We start from the raw sequence: 22,578 nt of genomic DNA, 5'->3' as shown, positions 1-22,578 counted from the left end.
GGGGTATGGAGATTTACTTTGGGCAAGTCAAGCAAACATGGACCGGATCTCTCTTTTTTATTTTTATTTTGTATTTTGTATATTATTTTTTCATCCGGGAAGAACGACAGTCGGGCCGACCCAACAAGCCGACCGGTGAGCAACAATTGAAAACAGGCAACCAAGAAGGAAGAAGGTGGATATACGCTACATGGAGGCTGGCGATGCTGTCTGTTTACTTTGGGTCCTGATTTTTTAATTTTCTATTTTTTATTGCACATTGCCATTCACGCCGTGTTTCAGAACGATTTCTACAACGCAAGGGACTGCCTAGCAAAGTCACAAATGGAATAAAGAAAAAGAAAATATCTCCTGGCAGGAGAAGCACAGCACCGGTGAGTTAACTCTTTGAGACCCGACGTAGCTAGACGTGGGACAGGACTTCTGCGCGCCAACGACCTCTCCGTGCGTCCTTGGATCAAGCAAAGGCACCATCTGAAAAAGAAAAGAAAAGTCCGAATGGTCTCGACCAATTCCAGTGGCGTGCACTGCATATGCAGGTTGATGCAAGGGGACCGGTGAAGGAAGAAGAAAGAATATGAACAAAAGGAGTTAAAAAACAGAGTAATGACTGAAGAAAGAAAGTGGAAATGCCAACGATCCTTACGTGCGTATGCCTACATAACAGAACACATCACCTACCCTTCCACATCTTACAGCACTATGCTATGGTCGGTTGGTTCTGTGTTGTTCTTTTATGGGCTTGAAGTGGCTGGAGTTCTGCCGTTCTAGAATGTCGGCTGTGTCGTCTGTTGGAACCGAGACGAGGAAGGGAATTAATAAAAAAAGAGAGAAAGAATACCAGAATACCATCGGATCGGGTCTTTATTTTGTGGTCTGTCTGTGAAAAAGCCCATCACACGTATCGTGGCTACGCCAGCGACCTGTTTGCCAACGGCACGAACGTGGACAGAGTACGGACTATGGACAATGGGAGCAAAGTTTGGATATGGATGCATTGTACATACAGAATCCAACCTTTGTCGGATTTGGCAAGTCGCCGTATTGTCGAGAATTAAAGGTGACAAAGGCTGGAACTGGAGAGGTGGTTCCGAGACGCAGACCACAAGCCATTGAGCGTTTGAATGTGAGCTGGAGATAAAGGATGGTGGATAAACGACAGAAAGAGATAAAGCAGGTCTTATGTTGCACTCGCGGACGGTAGAAAATGTCTCTTTTAACGAATGTGTCCCTTGCATCGAAAAGACAACAAGTTGCAAAAGCCTGTCATTTTGTCGGAAAAAAAACACAAGGCACAGAAATACGACGAAAATGCAAGGAATGAAAGACGAAGGCCAAACAGGAGAGCCAAGACAGAGGGCCTCGAAAGTCAACCACATACGACGAACCAGAATGGGACGAAGCGAGACAGAAACATGGACGACGTAGAAGACATGAAAGACTTCAGAGACAAGGGAGAGTTGCCCCTTGCTGAGCAGTTATCTCGCCTGGACTGGGATGAAAAGCAAGACAAAAATGAACTCCACACATGTCTACTCAAGGCGCCCTAACAAAATGACAGAGACAAAGGCCAAACAGATCAAAACGGACAATGCACTCGGCATCACAAAATCCAACAATAAATCAACAGAGGACGAACGCCCTCCCTCACCCCTCGGCCTCCATTTCGTATGCGTTGGACTTGTGCTTGGGCACAAACTTGAAGTCGGGATGTGCGGGGCCCAAGAACATTTCACTGTATTGTTTGCATTGTTAGCATTGTTAGCATGGCCAGCAGAGTCAAAGAAAAGAGGCCACAAGGATGCAAACGCCAAACCCACCTGATCTTGATCCAGTCCTTGTAGTTGCGGCTCGCCAGCAGCGTCTCCAGCTCGTTGCGGCCGCGGAAGGCCGGCGGCCGGTCGTTCAAGCTGGGCGGCAGGTACTCGAGCAGGCCGACGGGCACATACCGCGTCGCAAAGCTCAGGTACTCGAGCAGGAACCGCCGCGTCGTGCCCAGGCCGTACTCGTCCGTGCCCCAGGCCTCCATGCCGTACCGCGCAAACCGCTCCACGTACGCCAGGCGCTCCGTCGCCGACTTGTCCAGGTACTGGCCGGCCTGGATCTCCTCAAAGAGCCACGGCTTGATGAGGGCGCCGCGGCCAATCATGACCGCGTCGACGCCCGACTGCGCAAGCTGCTCCTGGTGCTGCACGTGGCTGTAGCAGTCGCCGTTGCCCAAAAAGAAGATGCGCGACGCGTTGGCCTGCGTGCGCGCGTCCGGCTCGCGCACCGTGTCGGCCAGCGCGTCGCGCTGCTCGTTGTACGACCGGACCAGCGCGGCGCACTCGGCAATGTAGCCCCAGTCGGCCGGCTTCTTGTAGCGCTGGTTGCGCGTGCGCCCGTGCAGCGTGATGGCCGCGCAGCCCGGCGCGCCCAGCCGCGCGCGCGTCTCCAGGCCGCCAAACGCCAGCCGCTCAATCACCTTGGGCGCCGTCGGGCTGTTGTCGCGCACGCCGATGCGCAGCTTCGCCGTGATGGGCACCTCGCCCGACACCGCGTTCATGCCGCGGATCATGCGCTCCAGCTTGTTGTGCGACTCGAGCAGCCCCGACCCGCCGCCCGTCTTGTAGATCAGGTCGATCGGGCACCCGCAGTTCATGTCGACGAGCCGCAGGTGCGGCAGCAGCCGCGTCATCGCCTCCGTCGCCTTGATGGCCATCCACGGCTGGTTCGCCGCGATCTGCGCGCCGAACTTGATGTCGCGGCGGTTGTCGTAGCCCGCCACCGGCGTCGTCGGCGTGTAGCGCGGCGCCTGGATCTCCGACGCGTGCGCCTTCATCAGCGCCCACTCCGGCTGCTTGCCCGTGACCATGTCCACCGCCAGCGCCATCTCCGAGTACGTCACCTCGCAGCCGAGCTCGACGCACAGCCGCCGGAACGGCAGGTTGCCCTGCGTCGTCAGCGGCGCCAGCGTCGGCGTCTCCGGCCCAAAGTAGATGCGCCGCTTCTCCGACGGCAGGAACGGCGGATCCACAAACTGGGCCCGGTAGTCTTGCACCAGTGTGCTCACGCCGGCGTCTCGCGGCTTGCTTTCGTCCGCGCCGTTCTCTGCGGTGGGAGCGGCACCGTCGCCGCCGTCTGTCGTCGTCTCTGCCGTCGAATCGGCAACCTCTTTTGTCGCGTCCGTGCCGTTTGCGTTGTAGATCTTCTTGACAATGTTCAGCTCGCCGTCGAGCCACCTGATGTACTGCTCCGACCGGCTCAGATCCATCCGCCGGCGCGTCAGGTTCTGCTTGTCCATGGCCGACACAATGTTGACAACGCCGGGACGTGCATCGTCGAGATCGTCTGCCGCCTCCGTCGACGCCTCGTCGCTGTTGCTGCTGCCGCTGCCCAGCAGCGTCAGCTCCGTGCGCCCGTCTTCGTGCTCGACCTCCTTCATGTGGCTCCCGACAAAGCGGCACTTCCAGCCCGACGGACACCGGCCAAACGCAGTAAACACCGGACACTTGCCCTCAAACGTCTCCAGGTCGCCGCGGCGGCCGCCCCCATACAGGTATTTGCGCAGGTCATGCAGCGCCCGGCAGTTGTCGCCGTAGCGGCACGACTTGGGCGAGAACTCGTTGGAGTGCGACACCGACGAGCACAGCTTCTGGGCGTCCCGCGAGCGGCCAAAGTCGCGGTCCTTGTTCTGGCCGCCCTTTTTGCGGTTCTTGCGTCCGCTGTGGCCGGCGCTGCCGCCGCCCCCTTCACGGCCGTCACGGCCCTCTGCCGTGTCGTCGTCCACATCAGCTTCAGCGCGGGACCCTCTTGGGTCGTCGCCGATGCCCTTGATCAGGTATCTGTCTTTCTGTCAGCCTGATTTTCATATGTACGTAGTGCAATTATGAAGCGAGACAGCCTCAACCGCAACGCACTCTTCCTTGATCATGGCGATGCCGTGGATCTTCTCGCGCTTCGCCGGCCCCTGCACACCGGCATCTGTCTTGACCCGCTTCTGCCGGTGCTCCGTGTCGTCGCCATGGCCCTCTGTGCCTGCAGACGGCGCATTGCTTGCAGGCACGTCCGCTGTGCTGGTTTCGGCTGCGGCGCCATTGCCAAGACTCCGCTTTACTGGCGAGCCAGGTACAACAGCCTCTGCGGTGTCGGTCTGCACGTTGGTATCTCCGTTTTCAGACACCATCGTATGAGATCCTGTCTTCGGGCGCCGAGACAGGAATATGCGTTGTGCTGTTGAGCTGCGGAGTGTAAATAAGAAAGAGCTCTAAGGAAAGGTTTTATAGACCCGATATATGCATATCAATGCACCAACCGGGGCGCTTCAGCTTATCCGGGTGTGAGCGTTAGACCTAACAAGCTCTCGCAGCCGTTTCCGAACATGGCACAAAAGCTCTCTGCTTTCATCGGTCATTCCTAAATCCCGAGTTTTAATCAATTGGGCCACTTTGTCTCGCGTTTCGTCGCATGAACTCGATGTCTTGTCACAGCTATCACCACATCTCGCCGTTGACTGCCGCTGCTCTAGCGCATGCTAGCGCCTCACTGGCCTTAACCCACTGAAGCGTTCCAGGGGGTTTGTCCAGGTGAGCCTGGCCCAGTCGTTCCTGCCAATCCACGACGTAATAATCAGGGCGGGGAGGGAAAGGAGGGGGCTCGTGCACCCTGGAAGTAAAAAAGGCAAGACCGTGTGGGCGGGCTGCGGAAGCGGCGTCCCACTAGCTCCGCACAGCTTCCAGGTGCTCTCCTTCCCAAAGCCAAAAGGTCCAGCCCGTCTCACATCTGGTTCTGTCTACCGCCGCACTCTCGACACACAGACCCAACGAACAACCACCAACCGAGGACTCGCCGTTGGATGCACACCTCGCCCTGGTAAACATTGGCAGCCCCTTTCTGGCTTGGTCTGGGTCTCACCTCCTCTCCCGCTCCTCTTGGTCCCTGCGAGCAGTGTTTCGGGCCTCGTCGTGCCCTCGCCTATCGACAACCTCGTCGTTGACCTGGAACTTTGCTGCATTTTTTTTTCTTTTTCTTTTCGTTTTTCTTTTTCTTTTTTGTTATTTCGTCTCTGGCGATCTCCACCTCGCTGACCTGCTGGCGCTATTCGACCATCTTGGTATCTCAAAACATAGTCACCTCCACGAGCTTCGCCTTTACCCACGCCACTCTCCTCGCCGGCCTTTGCAATTCCCAATCGTTCCCCACACGACTATCCTCTGTCGATACGCCGCTTTGCCGACAGACACCCTCTTCCCACTCGAGCTAGCATCGGCCAGAAACCTCGCCCCGTGGCCAATGCGCCCTGTGGCTCGGCATGGCTGACACAGGCCGCCAGACGCCGCGCTCGCCCCAGCGCTCCAAGGTGATGCGGTCGCAAAAGATCCAGCAGCTGGCCTCGCCCGCCGAGGACGAGGCCTCGACCTTTGACGACAGCCACCACCAAGGCCACGGCAGCGGTGGTGGTGGTAGCAGCGCCCGACGGCGACGTGAGCAGCGCGACCGTGCCAACAGCACGACCAGCACGTCAAGCGCCAACACGACCGCACCCCCCACCGCCGCGATCCCAGTTCCGCCCATTCAGCGCAGCCACACGCCCGGCCACCTGTCCACCAAGAGCCAGGACCGCCGGCGCAAGCCCACCGAGCTGTCCATCCGCCAGCGGTCGCAGTCGTCCAGCTCGCTGTCTGCGGCGGCCACCGCCGCTGCTGCCGCCTCGGCTTCGTCAGCAGCGCCCGTGCCGTCGTCCAACGCAGACTCGCCCACCACGTTCCACCTCTCCGTTTCCAACTCCAAGGCTCTCGGCCGGGCCGGCGGCGGTGCCGGGCCACTCACAACCTCCGTGTCCACACCATCGGCACGGTCACCCTATCGCGGCGGCACCGGTAACGGGACCGGCAACAGCGACGTGCACTCCACCGGCGGCGGTAGCGGCAGTGGCAGCGATTCCCAACCCGCGGCCGAGGGAGATGGCCGCCGCAGGCCATCGGCTATGCGGTCAACATCGGCCATTGCCAGCAAACCGAGTGTGTATGGCAATGTTGCGGGGGGCGGGTCGTCAAGCACAGTACGCTCGGGCGGCGGCGGCGGCGGCGGCGTAGGCAGTAGTTCGTCGTCACGCGCTACACCAGCAAGCACAACAAGCGCAAGTGGTGGCGGCCGTGGGATTGGAGGTGGTGGCGGCGGGAACACCAGCGACCGACTGTCCAAAGGACGACCCGCCGGCTACACGGCATTTCCGCCCTTGGCTGACCCAAGCACAGCGCCCGACGTGCTGCCCGCGCCCTCGTCGGGCATGTACTGGACACGGGCGCCCGTGTCTGGTGTGCGGCATCCCAAGCTGCGTGCGCACACGGCGACGCTGATCGGCTCCAACATCTACGTCTTTGGAGGCTGCGACGCGCGCGCGTGTTTCAACGACCTGTACGTCTTTGACGCCGACTCGTTTCACTGGACCAAGCCGCACGTCGTCGGTGATATCCCGCTTCCCCTGCGCGCCATGACGTGCACGGCCGTCGGCAAGAAACTCGTCGTCTTTGGCGGTGGCGACGGCCCCCTGTACTACAACGACGTCTACGTGCTCGACACCACCAACTTCCGCTGGTCGCGCCCGCGCATCTCGACCGATCGCCCGCTTCCGTCCAAGCGCCGCGCACACACGGCCTGTCTCTACAAAAACGGCATCTACGTGTTTGGCGGCGGCGACGGCATCCGCGCGCTGAACGACGTGTGGCGCCTCGATGTCAGCGACACGACCAAGATGGTGTGGAAGCAGATCAGCGGCACGCCCGACACGGACTCCCCAGACGTGGACGGCGACGGCGGCTCTGCTGCCGAAGGCGGTCCCTCGTCCGCTGCAGGTACGTCCTCGGCGGCGGCTGCGACGGCGGCCAAGGACACGGGAAAGGCCACCGGCCTCGGCGTGACTGGCGCTGGTCTCGCGGCCGGATCGTCCACGGCCACGTCCACGGCCACGACCAGCAAAAACGGCGCGGCGAATCCTGCGCCGTCCACGGCACTCTTTAGCAGCAAGGAGGACCCGGCTGGGGCGGCGTTCCTCAACCAGCCGCACCTGCTGAACCAGGCGCGTCCCAAGGCCCGCGGCTACCACACGGCCAACATGGTGGGCACCAAGCTCATCATCTTCGGGGGCTCGGACGGCGGCGAGTGTTTCAACGACGTGTGGGTGTACGACGTCGAGACGCACCTGTGGCGCGCCGTGTCGATCCCCGTGACGCACCGGCGGCTGTCGCACACGGCCACGATTGTCGGGTCGTACCTGTTTGTGGTGGGCGGGCACGACGGCGCCGAGTACTCCAACGACGTGCTGCTGCTCAACCTCGTGACCATGACGTGGGACCGGCGCAAGGTGTACGGCCTGCCGCCGAGCGGCCGTGGGTACCACAGCACGGTGCTCTACGACAGCCGGCTCCTCATGATTGGTGGCTTCGACGGCGGCGAGGTCTTTGACGACGTGTGGACCCTGGAGCTGGCCGTGCACGCCTACTACTCGCAGATCAGCCACTTTACGATTGAGGTGTAATCCTCGATGTGTTTCGAACATTTTCTCTTCTTTACAACGGCGGTGTTTGTTTATGCGGGCTTGGTTGCCATTCGCATTTTGAGCTTTTGTATTTTGACCTGGGTTTTGTTACTATCCGATTGCCTCTTTATGTACGGAGCACGAGTTTATGACATTTTTTTAACAAGAAAGACGCAAGGGCGGCAGGCTTCTATGTCGGCAGAGGGGATTCTTACCAAAAGTAGCGCAGCATAGAATAGACATGGAGCATGTTGTTAATATTGTTTCGTGTGCTATCATGCATCTCCACTCAGATGTTCATTTTGAACGTTATCTTTCCGTTATATCCTCCAGTATAGTATGCTCATTCTATGCCTTGGATCAGAAAATTGACAAATAAACAGAATACAGCTGCTTTTTCTGTCCGACAAGCAGGATTGTTGTAGACTCTGTACCAAAGACCAACGGATTCAGTTTAAAAAGATATGCAAAACAGTAAACGCCTTGTCTCCTATAGATCGAACCGCGAAAGGACAACAAATAAAACAAACGCCGTGTCCATGCAAAAAAATCAAGATGAAAAAAAGATAATGTGAGAGGGGAATGGTGTATGTCGCGGGTCGCAGGCAACGTGTAGGTCGTAACGCGCGCAAGAGGATGTCAAGTGACAATCACTCCTTACGACTGCGTCAGTTGTGTTAATACAGATGATGCAGCCGGACGTGTGCCGTCTTTTGAGACAACACCGGGGGGGGGTCAATTCTCAGCGGGAACACCAACTTTGTTGTCTTGTTTGGCCGAGGGAGCGGGCGCGGCCTTGGCATTGGCCTCCTTCTGCTCCTTGGACTTGGCCAGGCGACGCTCCTCGGCGGCGACCATGTCCATCCACAAGTCCTGGCCCTCGTACTCCTCCTTGTGGATGCGCTTCTCAATCAGCTTCTTGTGCTCCGGGTCGTTGGGGTCGACGACCTTGACCGTCTCCCAGCGGCCCTTGCCCGACTTGGCGTCGCTCATCTCGAGCGTGGCCGTCCCCAGGATAACGGCCAGCGTCAGGCCCTGGGCGTACACACGTGCCTGGACAACCTTCTGGGCGGTCGTCAGGTACTTGTTGCGGCCGACGAGGGCCAGGGCGATGCCGATCGAGGCGGCCCAGCTGCACATGACAATGGAGTAGCGGTTCTCGCGCGCCCACTGCAGCGTCTTGTCCTTGCCGGACTCGCTGCTGCGCAGCTCGCTGACCGCGCGCTGCGACGCGTCCTGGTAGCCGTACATGGAGTCCCGGGAGCGGGCAAAGGCAATGGAGTTGCGCTCGGCGACGATGATGGCGGACGCCGAGGTCGCCGAGGTGACGAGGAAGGCGCGGAAAGGCAGGGTCAGGTTGCGGACGCCGGCATAGCGGCGCGAGGCCGCGGTGAGACCGAGCAGGCCGACTGCAAGGCCAGCCGCACCGCCGATGAAGCCGCCACGCAGGACGGCGTCGTAGTGGGCCTTTTCCTCGTCCTTGGTAACGACCTTCATCGTGGCGAGTGCGTGTCGACGGGATTGGTCGACGGGGTTGGCAGATGGGGTGTCTTTTGCGAAAGAAGAGTTCAATTGACAATGTCAACAGGCACGAGTTGTAGGCGGAGAATGGAGGAAGAGGAAAAGTGTCGATGTTCTTTTTTTGGCGGGGTGAGAGAATAAGAGGCGAGGAAGGTCCCGTTGGCTGAATTGGGAAGCTTACGGGGTTTGCAGAATCGACTGACGTCTTCCTTTTCCCGGTGTTCGGGTAGGTGCGATTCGCTGCAATTGGCGTTTTGGCAGGCCCTTGTGTGGAGACGGCAGATAGGGAAGGAGCTGCTGGTTCGCAACACTAAACGCTGCAAAGAGCGGGTGGGAGCTAAATTTGAGAGGAAAGAGCGCCTAGAATCGCGTGCGTCTCGCTTCCGCGGAAATGGCCTGCTTTCTGTAATAGGAAGGATGTCGTACGTTGTTTGCGATCAGTGCTGTGAGGACTGGAACAGCAGGGACAGTCGGTTTGTAGGCGGGGAGGGTACAATTGGTTCTCGGGTTTCTGCTGTCGAGCTCCAATAGTGATGTCCCCCAATAAAGTATGGTGTTTTGATGCAATGGATGCAATGGATGCAATGGATGCAATGGATGCAATTGGCGTATGCGGTGTCTTGATGTTATCTTCGGACGAGACTGGAGTGGCAAACAGGAACTTGCATGGCCATGGGAAGAGAACCTTTATATCTTGACAATGTGCTGCTGCGCCGAAACCCATGTGAAGGACACGAGGTTATCTTTCTTGACTCCCTGGTACCTGAGCGGCCGTGACGTCAAATCGCATTTCACGGGAATTAATTCTGTCAAAAAAGACCATGAAAATCTTATTCTAGAAAGAGCGTTCTCTTTTCTCCGTGGACACCTTCCGTCGTTGGCGTGTGTGCGCATGCCTGACGCAAAATTAGGCACTACGGCGGTGCATTTTGGCAGGAGCAGAGGCCGTTCAAACCCCGATTTTCGTCCGTCAGAGTCCCGCAAAGCGTGGCACAGGGAAGGCACGAGGAACGTTCCGGGTTCTCCCATTTCGCAGGTCAGTATTACGGGGCCTTGCAGGCACAGTGGTGCCATTACACCATATCTGCCACCACTATTGACGGGCGTTTACGTGGCGCCCAGAGAATAGGGATTTGAAGCACGCGAATCCCACAGCACTCACAACCAGTCTGATCACTAAAGGTATGCTTGACAGCTGTTCAGATGAGAATATGAACACACAGCCAGCCTGTTCTTTTTCGTCGCCGTTTGGTCAAGTCTGCAGTCGAAAAGGCTTAACCTCAGCCGACAAAAAGCGCAAATGCTATTCTGGGCTTCTGGAGACCGCGGCACGTTGTCATGCTTTTTCTTTACAGGTCGTCCGGCGAGAATCGGTTTGCTTCGTTCAGTTCTGATGTGCCTTCTGGAACAAATCGTAGCTTCCCTTTCCATAACGGCCATTTCTCGGAGACGGGCAAACACGGCAGCAGCGCAACTGTAAAGCAGGAATCAGCAGTCCGCAGGGGAAAATCGCATATTGGCGCTGGAAATTCGGGACTTCGGCGTCTGCTTATTAAGGCAGGTGGCTTGTTGGGGAAATTTGTGCCTTAGGCACGATTCAGTACCAGCTGCAGCCAACCAATCATATTGTCCTAACATGGCCATCCAAAGTAGTGTTAGTCCCCTGCAGGCCAAAAAGCGGTTGGCACTAACAGAACCGACCCCTGCCAAGCGAAGAAAGAGAGCAAAAAAAAAAAAAAAAGAAGAGACATTCGAAACAGCAAAGCAACTTTTCGGGACAGAAGGAAGTACGGGTGTTGTGTTTCTTTGGGATATATGTTGTTGAGGGTTAATCTCTACTGCAGAGCACGGAGAACATCGTAGAATCATACTCTCTTTTTTCCCGGGCCTCGCCCGAACAAAATTGAATCAAAGAAAAAGATCAGCGCAGCGAAGCGGTGATGAGAAAACATTCGAGGCAAGCCGTCTCCACCGGCCGCAACGGTGGTTGCTCCAACACACACACTCAAACAAAACGAGAGAAAAGAAAGGAAAAAAAAGCAGGGTTGCTACACAATCAAATCGGGCAATGGGTCGTGTGTGGACTTCATCGGACGGCGTTTAATCCTCTCCCCTTCATCCTTGCCTATCCACACCCCGTCTCCATTCATCCCTGTTTGACGATGCTGCTGAAGAAGACGGTGATGGTAAAGCAACTGGTTGTGACAAGAGCCGCCGCTTTCTATGTTTGCCTCGGTTATTCTCCCTTTTTCGCCCCCAAAAACGGACAACATATAGCAAGGTTGTACGCTTTCATTATTTATTTTCTTTCTTCTCATCCTTTCCCATGCAAGCCCCTCCATTTTCCTTTCAAAGTACGATATATAAGTAGCATGTCATACTATCAGTGCTTGTTTACTGCGAAATTCTTCGTGAAATTGATCCTGCTTGCGTCTACGGCGCACTTTCCTAGTCGTTTTTTCTTCTGTCCCGCGAAAGCGGTGAACGACTCGCCCACATTGTACCGTGGGGGCCTCTTTTTTGGTGGGCCGACTGGTGGGTGACGGTTCAAATTATGTTGTACAACAGAGTAGGTGTGATTTCTTCTCATATCGAAAACTCTGATCACATTGCACATGTTGTATACATTGCCATGCGCTGCATGCGCTGTATCCTGCATGCAATGGATTCTGAGGGCGAAAATCTAACGAGATGATCTTTTCTTTTTTTTAATTTCTTTCCATCGCTTTTTCGACTGCATGAGTTCGTTCCGCGCGCGGACCCGTCTGCAAGTCTCTGTATTATCTGCCTACGGTGGCCGTACCAAGGTCGGGCAGAGACTGGAACGGGGAGGCGAGATGAGCAACGAGAAAGAGGATTGGAGATGAGATGAAAAGGGGATGAAAGTCATCAGAAGCAGCGCCAGTTGCCGCGTATGGCGAGGACCGACGTCTTTTGAGACTTCAATCTCCCGCTATATGTATTACTTCGTTTGGAGTCCGTATTGTCCGGCGTAGGGCGGTAACGTGAAGCTGCATCATGGGTCCGGGGTTTGTTCTCTATATTTCCCTTCTCCAGAGGACGCTCGTTGCATACAGTTTGCCCTTTCCTGACTGTGGTGGACACCGTAGTACCTCGTCCTCCATCTTGCCCCCGGAGTGCGGATCGGGTGCCACTACGTATCTGTGGTTTGAAGGAGCGGGTTTCAAGACGTACTTGATATGGGGAGGTGGAGAACTACTCTATCAAGCAACAAAAAAAATCACTGCTATTCGAGATACAAAATAGCTTATCTCTTGCGTCGAAGCGACGTCTGTTTCACGCCCAGACGTTGCTATAAATGGAATCGGCTGGCATATCTAGATCAGTCGATCGACAGCATTGTCTGCCAAAATAGCAAGGGATATCTCGAACAAAACACTAATGCTGGTTGCTTGGTCTGGATTTACGGTACTTTTCGAAGAGAACGAAATAGGACACAACAAAGAGAAAGATGGAAGGGGGGACTCGAACGGGCCATGGGATTACAATAGAGTAGTTGCATTGCAACGGGATGAATGTGAATTGGCAATGGTAGGAGACATCTGGTCAACCCCCCAAACCCGCCAGGGAGGGCCTCATTGGGCACTTGATGTGCTCGCTAAGGCGAGGGAGGGTGTGAAGTCAAGGTCAAATGCACGAGCGATGTCAGGGCGAACGGCACCATGTGGCAGGAGGCGGCTGGACGAGTTGATTCGGAGGCTTGGTGTGGTGGCACTTGACGGCCCTGCCCCCAATGCCTTGCAAGGTCTTCTGGTTTCTGTTTTTTTTTTTTTGCCATGGCGGATGCCAACAACAAAGTGAACAGGAGAAGCACCGCAAAAGCGAGGCGAGATTGTCAGGTTTCTTCGACAGCTCGCCGCCTGCTGCCCCAGTCTCTCCCGATCTCCCTTCTCTCAACGTTGGTCGTCTCACTTGGACTCGCTTCGCCTCATCGACGTCGACAGGCAAAGCATCCAGCTGTCGTTTGTTTGCTTTGCCGGCCGTCTCCCACCCCATGCCCAGCCGTGTGTTCTCTTGGCCGTTTGGCCATGCCGTCAGCCGCGTCTGTTGCCGTCCTGCCGTCGTACCTGCCTCTGGGACGTTGCAATTCATGCACCGGCCTCCACGGAAGCGGTGAGCAGCAGAGAGCACACCCAAGAGCATTTACGACAGCCAAATAATGCCACGCGTGTGGCGATGCTTGGCAGTTTGCCGCCCCTACGAATATGCCAACTCCCGATTGTTCCTGGCACTATGTAAAGCTCGCTGTAATACGTCGTAATTACTTTGTATGCTAGCTTTCCAAGACTTTAGCGTGTGTGTCTGGGTCTGCTGGAGGACTTTTTTTGTTATTTCAACCCCTGGTTCTGTCAGCACGCCGTACGCCACTGCATCCAGCAGGCTGTATGACCGTGAATCTTGGGATCACAAAATGCGACTCCCGTCCCGACCAGGCGCATGCATATTCAGCAACGTGCAGCAGAGTCGCCAAGGTGTACTAAAGGCGCAGACTGTTGCGGTTCAGTTCTCTTGAAAGGACGATTATGGTTACATCGTGATGATGAGTCGAACATGGCCAGGCTGCCATTGCTATAGTGTCATGCATCCTCCCGGATGACTCTCTGTCGTTATTGCAAAGGCTCGCTTTCGATTGAGATGCCACGCACAGAGGTGGCTCACAGAGTCGACAGCCTGTAGTCGTATTGGGGGCGACGTTTGTGGACGGCGCATTCCTTCCCTGTCTGACCTTGCTTGCCGTCTGTGTTCCGGCACCCTCCTGCCAAATTCAGCCTTCAGCATGACACCCGTCTCTTGTCAAGCCGGGCCTACCACTTTGCCGTTTTATCGATTTATTGAATTATCGTCATCTCGGAAACTCTTCGCTCGCCACTTCTGTTGTTTCTCTAGAACCCTGGCCCAGCACGCTCCAGTCCTTCGGCAGCCTCGGTTCCACTTTCACAGAGCAAGAGTAGCCGAACGCCCCTGTAATCGGAGCCACACGACTGTCGTATTTGGTCCTTTGAAAGAAAGAGCGACCGCCGTAACGACCGTCTTAGGGCCGATGCACTACTTTGTAGGCGGTCCTTATTTTTCGACTTGCCGCTGCAACGACCCAGTCAGAGCCCACTTTGTCTGTAAGATACGGACGGTCGGGAAGGTGCCACCCATCCCGACGAGCTCTTCCTTTTACCATATTCGGACAAACGAGACCAGCGCGATCTGCCCCTGCCCTTTGGGTAAGCTGTTTGCTGTTAGCGCAGTTTTGTCGTGTTAGTCGGCCCATCGCCCTTTCCGTCTTTCTGCTTGGATGCATTGTGTCAACCAGACTTTTATTTCCCTTTATTTTCCGATTTTCTACTTCCACGCTGGGATGCTCTCACACTCTCTTTCAGCGCTTCACACCATCGGTTGGCTTCTCGCGTGCAAGCCTTGCCTGCTGGTCTCTCTCGTGCAAACGCTCGCTCACCATAGCTTCATTCCCCCTTGGCTTGTGCGTTTGTCTGACCCGCGGTCGCACTGTCCCTACGTCAGTAAATCGTACTTTTCCCGGCCTGCGCCTCTTGTTTTCTTTGTTCCCATGTCTCAACCTTTTTTATGCCAGGCGGTTCGGCTCCTTGTAGCGCCTTCCCTTGGGTCCTTGGGAGTGTTCGGTGGCGTACCTGCGATCGCCGTCTTCTGGGCTTCGGAGACGACCCAACGGATCGTCTCTTGCCAAGGACTAGTCTTTTGTGTTATCATTGTCCCTTCGTCCTCTCGCTCTTTGCACTCACCATATACAAAAGGCCAGCAAAGTCCAAACCATGACAAAGGTAGCCAAACCACAAGTGGCCAACCAAAGAGCCGCCGTGTTATGGACCCTTTCGGCCTCGTGTCATGAATCCTTTGAATGCGGAGCCGAAGTCTCGCTCAACAACGCCAGGCCGCCTCACTCTCTTCCTCTTCGTTTCCTACTTGTTTTGTTGTATGGCTTCGTGCAAGGCCTGTGGTCGATTGTCATATTTCCCTATTTCTCGCGGTTGTCCTGTGCTTTGCCGAGCTTTTTGTAGATCATAGGTCCTATGGTTCCACAGTCTCCAATCGAAATCAGACGACTGATTGTAGATTCGCGTTGATGAAAAGACGGCCTCGTAAGAAGTAGTAAACGAAAACGGAGAGCGATAATACTGTAGATGGTACGGAGTGTGAGTGGTAGTCGACCACAGACCAGCCGCCCGAGGAAGCTACACGACATGTTATATTCTATTTTACTTTTCTTTATTTTTATTTTCGTCTGTCAACCCCCGAATCGTGACTCGTTTCTGTTTGCCTGGTTTACCTTGCCTTTTCTCTTTCACACCCTTTCACATGTCTCGTCTTCTCGAGATACTCACCACTGCCATCCATTGTCGTTATTCCCGTCCTCCTCCTCCACCCCTCCCTCACTTTTGCCCAAGTTGGCTTGACTGTATTTTGACCTCGTTCGCACCGTCCTCTCAACTTGCCGTCGTTCCCTCCGGCCGCCTTTTCCACACTTGCGCATACCGCTTACAGTTCGCCGTTTCTGCGCCCTCGCCTTCCTCCTTCCTAGCCGCCCCAGGGAGATTTCATCGTCATGCCTCCTGTCGGCCCGCCTCACAACGCTGCACGCTCGTCCTAGACCTACATATCTTGCAAAACCGTAAGCCATAACTTTGTGCAAGCCGTTCCCGCGTTTCGGACAAAGAAAAGAAGACGGGGTATTGTCCTCTTTCTTCCCTTTTTCTTTTTCAGTCATTTTTGTCACCTTGCTTCTCTTCCTCTGGATCATTTTACTCGGTTTTCTGTCCTCCCCAACCTCTCGTGTCGTCTTTTACCGTCTCTCACCGTCCCTCACCGTCTCTCGGCTCATCCTGCTTCACCTTCACCTCGTTTTCTTTCGACTCGATTTTGTTCTGTTGTGCATGCCGCCTGCTCCGCCTAGCTGCAGTGTTGCTGATCCACACACCGCCCACAGCACTTACATGCAGGTCAATCCGGACCTCGATCGCAACGAGTGATATACAAGTGCAGCGACAAACAAAGTCTGTTTCCTATCTTTTCCAGCTCAAAAAACAGCTCCCTCTCGCCTTGTTGACGGCCGTCGCACCTGCACCGAGTGTCGTGCCTTCCAACACAAGCTCCCCGCCTTCCGTGAGCAGCGACGTCCACCGCGCGATTTGACACCTCTCGATCGCTCCTTCCGTTTTTACTGTTTCCCGAACCAAAACACACTCGCGCTCCTTCCGTTCCGGTCCTCCTTCCGTTGCCGTTGCCCTCGCCCCTTCTGCTCTTGTCCCATTTCCTACGTCCTTCCTTCATTCTCCTCTTCTCTTCCTTTCTCCTTCTCTTTCCCACAACGAAATAAACTCTCCTCACCTTTCCTCTTTCTCCTCCTCTCCCTCCTCTCCAAACAACATCGCCCTCGTTTCCCCCTTTGCCGTCCATCTTGACGATCTATCGGCGCCACACTGCATCCTTACTCACCGTCGTCATTATTTTGCCCACTTTGCGACGACGACGACGCGGACTCGGACGCACAAGTACGCACTACGCCGTCCAAGCATATTTGACTGCACGACTGCCGCACAGTCACTCTCCTACATATCGCTTCCCTTTCCATGCCTTCATCTTCATCCACTTCTACTCTCTATTCCCACGCCCCATCTGGTTACTGTGCTGGTCCTGCACTCGCGTTTGTCGCCCTAGGCCGCCTCGGCCGCCTGCCAACAATAAGCGCCACCCACACATACGGCACCAAATCGCCTGGCCGCTTGTTCCTCTCAGAAACCCACTCGTGCCACTGGAGACGCTACCACCACAAACTCCGTGAACGCACGCCCCTAACGTCCCCTGGGCCCAGATCCATCAGTCCTCGAGACGGCGCTAGTCCGCGCCGGTTTTCGCCTTTCTGTTCTTTGACGGGCTCGACGGTGGACGAGAGCCCCACCGGAGACGCCCCAGGCTCACTTATAGCCTCTTTTACAGGCTGCCAGGCGTCCAGGCTGAGCGCCAAGTACCAGAGACTTCTACCAGCCACAGGAAGACACCATGAAGAAGGCGTTTCGGTGGTTTGGTGCAAGTAGCGACGACCTCGCGTCGTCTCGTGCGACAGCCGCCTCAGCGTCCACGAATTCCCAGCAGCAGAGTGCGTCTGCAGCTACTCCTTCTGGAGCATCTCCCGCTGGCGCTTGTCCTCGCCGAGGTGCTCCCCTCGCCGCCGCCACCTGCCGCATGACGCCTGCAACTGCCACTGCGGCCCTTTCAGCACCACAGTCACGCATTTCTTCGCACGAGTCCTCGGTGCGCAAGACTCCTTCTCTTTCCCACAACGCCAGCTCCAGCACTGTGAATCCCCCCACCGCCCACGGCTATCGCGTATCTACTGACGCTCTTGCCACCACCGCTACCATCTCTTCCGCCTCAATTCCATCTTCACCCTCACCATCCACCTCATCCTCCCCCTCTCCTCTCCTTTACTCATCACACTCTCTCTCGCCTACGCCACAGCCAGCCACTCCTCATTCCGCATCCCCCGACGACAGCCTTCACAGCGACTTCGACCTCTTCCCCCACGCCCGCCTTGTCGACTCGGTTGCTCACTGCAGCCTGAAGGAGGTCTCCAAATTGCCGTCGCCTGTTGTCGTTCAGCCGCTGTCGTCGTCGGCCTCCCCTGCCGTCCTCACTCCCTCTTCGCCCGCTGTGACTGCATCCCCTGCGACAATCGTGCCCTTGAATCCATCGGCCCATCGACGTCTTCTGTCGTCGTCGCTTGCTGGTAGCTCTCCGCCGAGAAAGCATCGTCGTCTTTTTACCGACGACCAGCACCGTGGCACTAGTCGCTACGAGACGGACGACCTTGAGCGCCCCTCTCCGACGTGCCCCACCAAGTCTTCTCAAACGCCGTCAACTACATCCTCTACGCCAATCTCGCCCTCAACCACATCCACACCCTCGACCGTCAGACGGACATCGCCCGTCGGCTTCGACGCCGACATCGACAGAGACATCAAGGAAGGGAACGTGATAGGAACACCAACCGCCTTTGCCCTCGGCATCTCCGTCAACTTTCGTCGCCCTGTCTCTTTTCGCAACCACAGCCCTCACACCCCTGAGAACCATCAAAAGAACGTCAACATGACGTCCAGTCACCCATTCGAGACCGCCATGAATCGCGGCCGCCAGGACTCCTTTGTCAGCGCCGGGCCCAAGCCCATCTCCATGATCAACCCCAACCGCACCGATGCCCACCGCGCACGGCGCGAGAGCCTTGCGGGCAGCCTCATGGGCGGCGGTATGAGCTGGGGCGGACTGTCTGTCAGCAGCTTCATTCGGGACGAGTAAGTTTGCGAATCTCTTCTTCCTCCCCCCACCTATCCGTTCCCAAATCTGTCTATCGCACTTCAATCGCATTGTGCATGCCATACCGTTGTTCCATCGCGCGCCTGCACTTCTCAGCCATCTCATCTGCCACCCCATCTATCAATCGGCGCTCTCTCTTCAATTCGCATCGTTCTTTTCCTGCGACGATGACCGTTTCTAATGTCCATTTTTTTGTCATTTGCAGGATGATGGGTGTTTCTATGGGCACGTCGCCAAACATGGCGGCCCACCAATCGCCATCTCTACACTCCACCTCGTACCTCCCCAAGATGGAGGCCAACTTCATGCGGGATTTCATGTGCTGTGACCGTATCTGGCCCACCATGCACGACCTCCTTCAGCACTACGAGGAAAGCCACACCCGCCAGGCGCCGTCGACCTCGCGTCATGTTGGCGGCAATACGCTGTCCATCCCGGGCAGCCAGCGTAATGCCAACGGTGCGTCACTCGGTGTCCCCGGCCAGTCCAACCTTCAGGCCATTCAGCAAGGTCAGCTCGGGCAGGCAAGCAGCCGCCCGGGTGGCGCGCCCGCCAACGGCAACGGCAACGGCCTGAGCATGGGCCTCGGTGTCGGTGGTTTCCAGCAGATGGTGCGCCAACAGCAGCTCCAGCAGCCAGCCGGTGGTGTTCAGCAGCAGCAGCAGCAGCAGCAGACACATTCCGGACAGGCTACACCAATAGCCCCTAAGCACCAGGCGCTGGCGATGAATGACGACATGGACGCTGTGGGCGACATGGAGATGGACGATGCCGTTGGTCACATGGACATGGACGACAGCAGCAGCAGCAATCAGCGCACCATCCAACAGACCCGCCAGCTGTTCGGCCAGCAGCGGCCACAGCTCAACCTCAACAGCAGCGGCCTCGCCCACCAAGCCCTGCGCACATCCAACCCGACCACCCCAGCCGCGGCGAACTTTGGTTTCGCCAACAACCCGACGGTCTCGTCGGTCAACACTCCCACCCTTAGTACCCAGCAAGGCTTTCCCAACCAGACGCAGTTCTCCCACGAGTCCACGCCGGACTTGGACGACGACGAGGACGTTGCCGGCCTCGGCCTCAAGATGGATCTGGGCAACATGGACATGACCAACAACTTTGGAATGGGCTTTGCGAACAACCTGGGCGGCCTTGATTTTAGCACCATCAACGACCCTGCGAAAAGCTTGTACAGTCCCAATGGTGCCGCTGGTGGTGGATCCCCGCAGCTCAGCCAGCAGCAGCAGGCGCTGGCGCAGCAGCTGGCCAATTTCAATCTCGACCAGTCGCAGTTCCCGCCGGGTACGGACACGGCGGCTCTTCTACAGCAGATGAGCGCCGCCTTCCTGCTGCCTGAAGAGCCCAAGCCCTTCCGCTGCCCTGTCATTGGTTGCGAGAAGGCCTACAAGAACCAAAACGGCCTCAAATACCACAAGGCCCACGGCCATGCAACCCAGCAACTGCATGAGAACGGTGACGGCACCTTTTCGATTGTAAACCCGGAGACGTCTGCGCCGTACCCGGGCACCATGGGCATGGAGAAGGAGAAGCCTTTCAAGTGCGACTATTGTGGCAAGCGCTACAAGAACTTGAACGGTCTCAAATACGTAAGTGTCCACCCCAACTCTCAACCTCGTATCTCACTCATTCGCACGTATTAACAAACAACAGCACAAGCAACACTCGCCGGCGTGCGACCCCGAGGTTCTTGCCCAACAGCAGAACCTTCTGTCAAGCATGGCAGCGACGCTGGGTCAGAACCCGATGGGGCTCAACCTTGGTGGCATTCCCACATTGCCAAACATTGGGGAAGAACAAATGAACTAAACCGAAAGAAGAAAGACGACTGTTTTGTTTTTGCTTTTCTTTTTGTTTACGTTTTGCCCCGTTTTTTTTATTCCCTTTTTTTCTTCTTCATTGGATTGGCAGTTCCTTGGTGTCGAGAATCTAGCTTTCCTGGACAGCTTTGCTTTAGAGTTACGTCCGAGTTCAAGCCCTATACGCCATATACCCTCCGGTCACTGCTTGTGGTCCGTCATTTTCTTTACGCCTACGATTTTCACATTGTTTTATACACTTTTTCGTGTCCTGTTTCGCGACCCTACACCACCCGTCCTTGGCCAGCAGGGTTGGGAGCTGAAAATCTCTTCTGCAGAAGCGTATTTCTTCCATTCTTGACTCTGAGGTGCGAAGAGGACAGACTCATTGCGCCATTGGATGGCCGGGCAGCGGAAGGGGCACCGGTACCGGATACGTACGTTTTTCGCATACCTTGTCTTTCTCGTTTTCAACATACACTGTTGTTACAGCAGCAAACAAAAGGTGACTTCTCATCTCCACCGCTACTGCCCTCATTTTCATAGACAGTTGTCGAGATTTTGAACACGCAACGAGGAGGAGCACTTGGTTTCTCCGTTGCTATCACCCGCCGTGTCTCGTCCCTCTCTGCTCATTTCCCTTCCCCTTGATGGATGCACGATATTACACATTTCTCCTTTCCCTTTTTTGATCCCTCTCATTATTAGACTCTAATACCGGCGTCATGTGTATGTGCCTTTCAAAAAGTTATCTTTTTTGTTTTATTTGGAGGGAGTCCGTATATAGAAGGGTAGGTTGGGACTTATTTTGTTTCCTTTGTTTTATTCTTTTTTTGCATGCTTTTCCATGGCAATGTTTGGGGCTGTTGGTCATGCCGGTACTCATGCCTGTGCTTGTTTTTCTTTCTATATTTGCCAAGTCTCTTTGTGAGATGATTGTTTTGAGCTACTTCTTTCTCGTCGACAAATCCAAAAAGGGGTCCAAAGTTTATCATCTACATGGCATCAACACATGATGCCCCAGCCCCACTCTCTTGTGATTGTTTTGGTATTTGGCGTACTCATAAGTCAGGTTGTATGGGTTGCCTAGTGACGGCCGTCCATTTCGTATCTTCAAAGCAGCCCTTGTTGGCGTGTCTCTTCATCCGTGTTCCCGGTGCCTGAACGCGCAAGGCTGAGAGATGATGTCCTGGTGGGCCGGCCGGCCACGGTCGCATTGGACTAGCGAGAGGCTTTCGCCTAGGCATCCCATCTGGAATCGACAAGGGAGGATCGTAGGTGGGCAGTCTCCGCACTACAGAGCAGGGCCATATATACCAATGGACCACCACCCAGAAGCAAGCCGATCTGGTCGTTTTGGTTTTGTTTCATTGCCAAATGGTGGTAGGCTTCGCACTGGTCGAGTTCGCCCCGACAGGTGGCTCGACCGGAGGGAGGGGGGAGGAACCCAATCCGGCAAAACCAACTGGCCGCGTGGCGTTCACAAAGGCCATAAACCGACACTTTGGGAAACGGGCGAGGCCACCAGGTGAACTGCCAAATCATGACAATACACACATTCGAGAAGAGCCTAGCTGTCATCGTGTGTCCTACCGTTGGCCTGTCGGGCGCCTGTCTTCTTTGTCCACTTTGTTCCCCCCCATACTCTCAGCCTAAGTCTCGCCATTTGGTGCCAGCTTTTCGCCATCAGCTGACACTAACAAAATCGGTCTGTCCACTTTTGCTGTGGGAAAGAAGCATGACCAACCAGACTCGACCGGCACTTTCCGAGAGACGACAACGAGGCAGGACTCGAAAAAGAAAGGGAGGTGAAGGAGCGGGAGGATTCATGCTCATACGTACTCACAAGAACCTTTCGAGTGGCCGCTCCTCGTGCCAGGATTTACTGCAGCAAAATAAGACAAACGGGCCTCTTGTACAAAACAGGCTCGCAGGATCGATTGCCACTGCCTTTTGTTGCTAGGTTGCGCAAGGGTCCAGAGGTGAGGGTCAGGGCAAAAGTGAGAGTGGCGTGGTTGGTGCATGTCGACCACGCGACGGCGCCTTTCTCTCTCTTTCTCCCTGCTGTGTGCCTGTCTTCCATTCCTTCATTGTCTTGGGTTGTCGCGTTTTCTTGCCCTCCTTACACGTCCCTTTCTGCTTGTCTCCCTTGCTGTGCTTCGTATGTGAATATGCACATCATCGCCAAAGGAAGGCCGTAGACAGGGAGGAGACACTCGTAAGCGGGCAAGTCCCTACAGAGTATCTCTTGCCGACATACGACAGCACTGAAATAACAAACAAATAAAAAATAAGTGATCGGTGTGAGAGAGCGCCGAGGCCGGAGAACTTGGCGGCCAATTTACTTTCATCGCCAATGCATTGGTC

The 22,578-nt window shown here is 55.7% G+C and overlaps 4 protein-coding genes across 4 annotated transcripts; 2 read left to right on the top strand and 2 right to left on the bottom strand.

Moving 5' to 3' along the window:
* Positions 1 to 1,647: 1,647 nt before the first annotated feature.
* On the bottom strand, positions 1,648 to 4,165 carry SPBR_01363 (tRNA-dihydrouridine synthase 3; the record flags this gene model as incomplete). The annotated part of the gene is made up of 3 exons (XM_040759674.1): positions 1,648 to 1,735; positions 1,821 to 3,824; positions 3,900 to 4,165. The coding sequence occupies 3 exons, from the start codon at positions 4,163 to 4,165 to the stop codon at positions 1,648 to 1,650; spliced, it is 2,358 nt and encodes a 785-aa protein (XP_040619920.1).
* Positions 4,166 to 5,290: 1,125 nt separating this feature from the next.
* On the top strand, positions 5,291 to 7,516 carry SPBR_01410 (kelch repeat protein; the record flags this gene model as incomplete). Its single annotated transcript, XM_040759721.1, has 1 exon — positions 5,291 to 7,516. One exon carries the CDS (start codon positions 5,291 to 5,293, stop codon positions 7,514 to 7,516), a length of 2,226 nt encoding a protein of 741 aa, XP_040619919.1.
* Positions 7,517 to 8,251: 735 nt separating this feature from the next.
* SPBR_01993 (mitochondrial hypoxia responsive domain containing protein) lies at positions 8,252 to 9,013 on the bottom strand (the record flags this gene model as incomplete). Its single annotated transcript, XM_040760302.1, has 1 exon — positions 8,252 to 9,013. One exon carries the CDS (start codon positions 9,011 to 9,013, stop codon positions 8,252 to 8,254), a length of 762 nt encoding a protein of 253 aa, XP_040619918.1.
* Positions 9,014 to 17,083: 8,070 nt separating this feature from the next.
* On the top strand, positions 17,084 to 20,221 carry SPBR_01277 (c2h2 transcription factor; the record flags this gene model as incomplete). Its single annotated transcript, XM_040759588.1, has 4 exons — positions 17,084 to 17,180; positions 17,238 to 18,372; positions 18,600 to 20,001; positions 20,066 to 20,221. The coding sequence occupies 4 exons, from the start codon at positions 17,084 to 17,086 to the stop codon at positions 20,219 to 20,221; spliced, it is 2,790 nt and encodes a 929-aa protein (XP_040619917.1).
* Between the last annotated feature and the right edge of the window lie 2,357 nt (positions 20,222 to 22,578).

The sequence above is a fragment of the Sporothrix brasiliensis genome, assembly GCF_000820605.1.
Source record: "Sporothrix brasiliensis 5110 chromosome Unknown Cont18, whole genome shotgun sequence".
NCBI classification, from domain to species: Eukaryota; Fungi; Ascomycota; class Sordariomycetes; order Ophiostomatales; family Ophiostomataceae; genus Sporothrix; species Sporothrix brasiliensis.
Note: the sequence above shows the minus strand (reverse complement) of the source record. Positions and strands in the feature narration are given on the sequence as shown.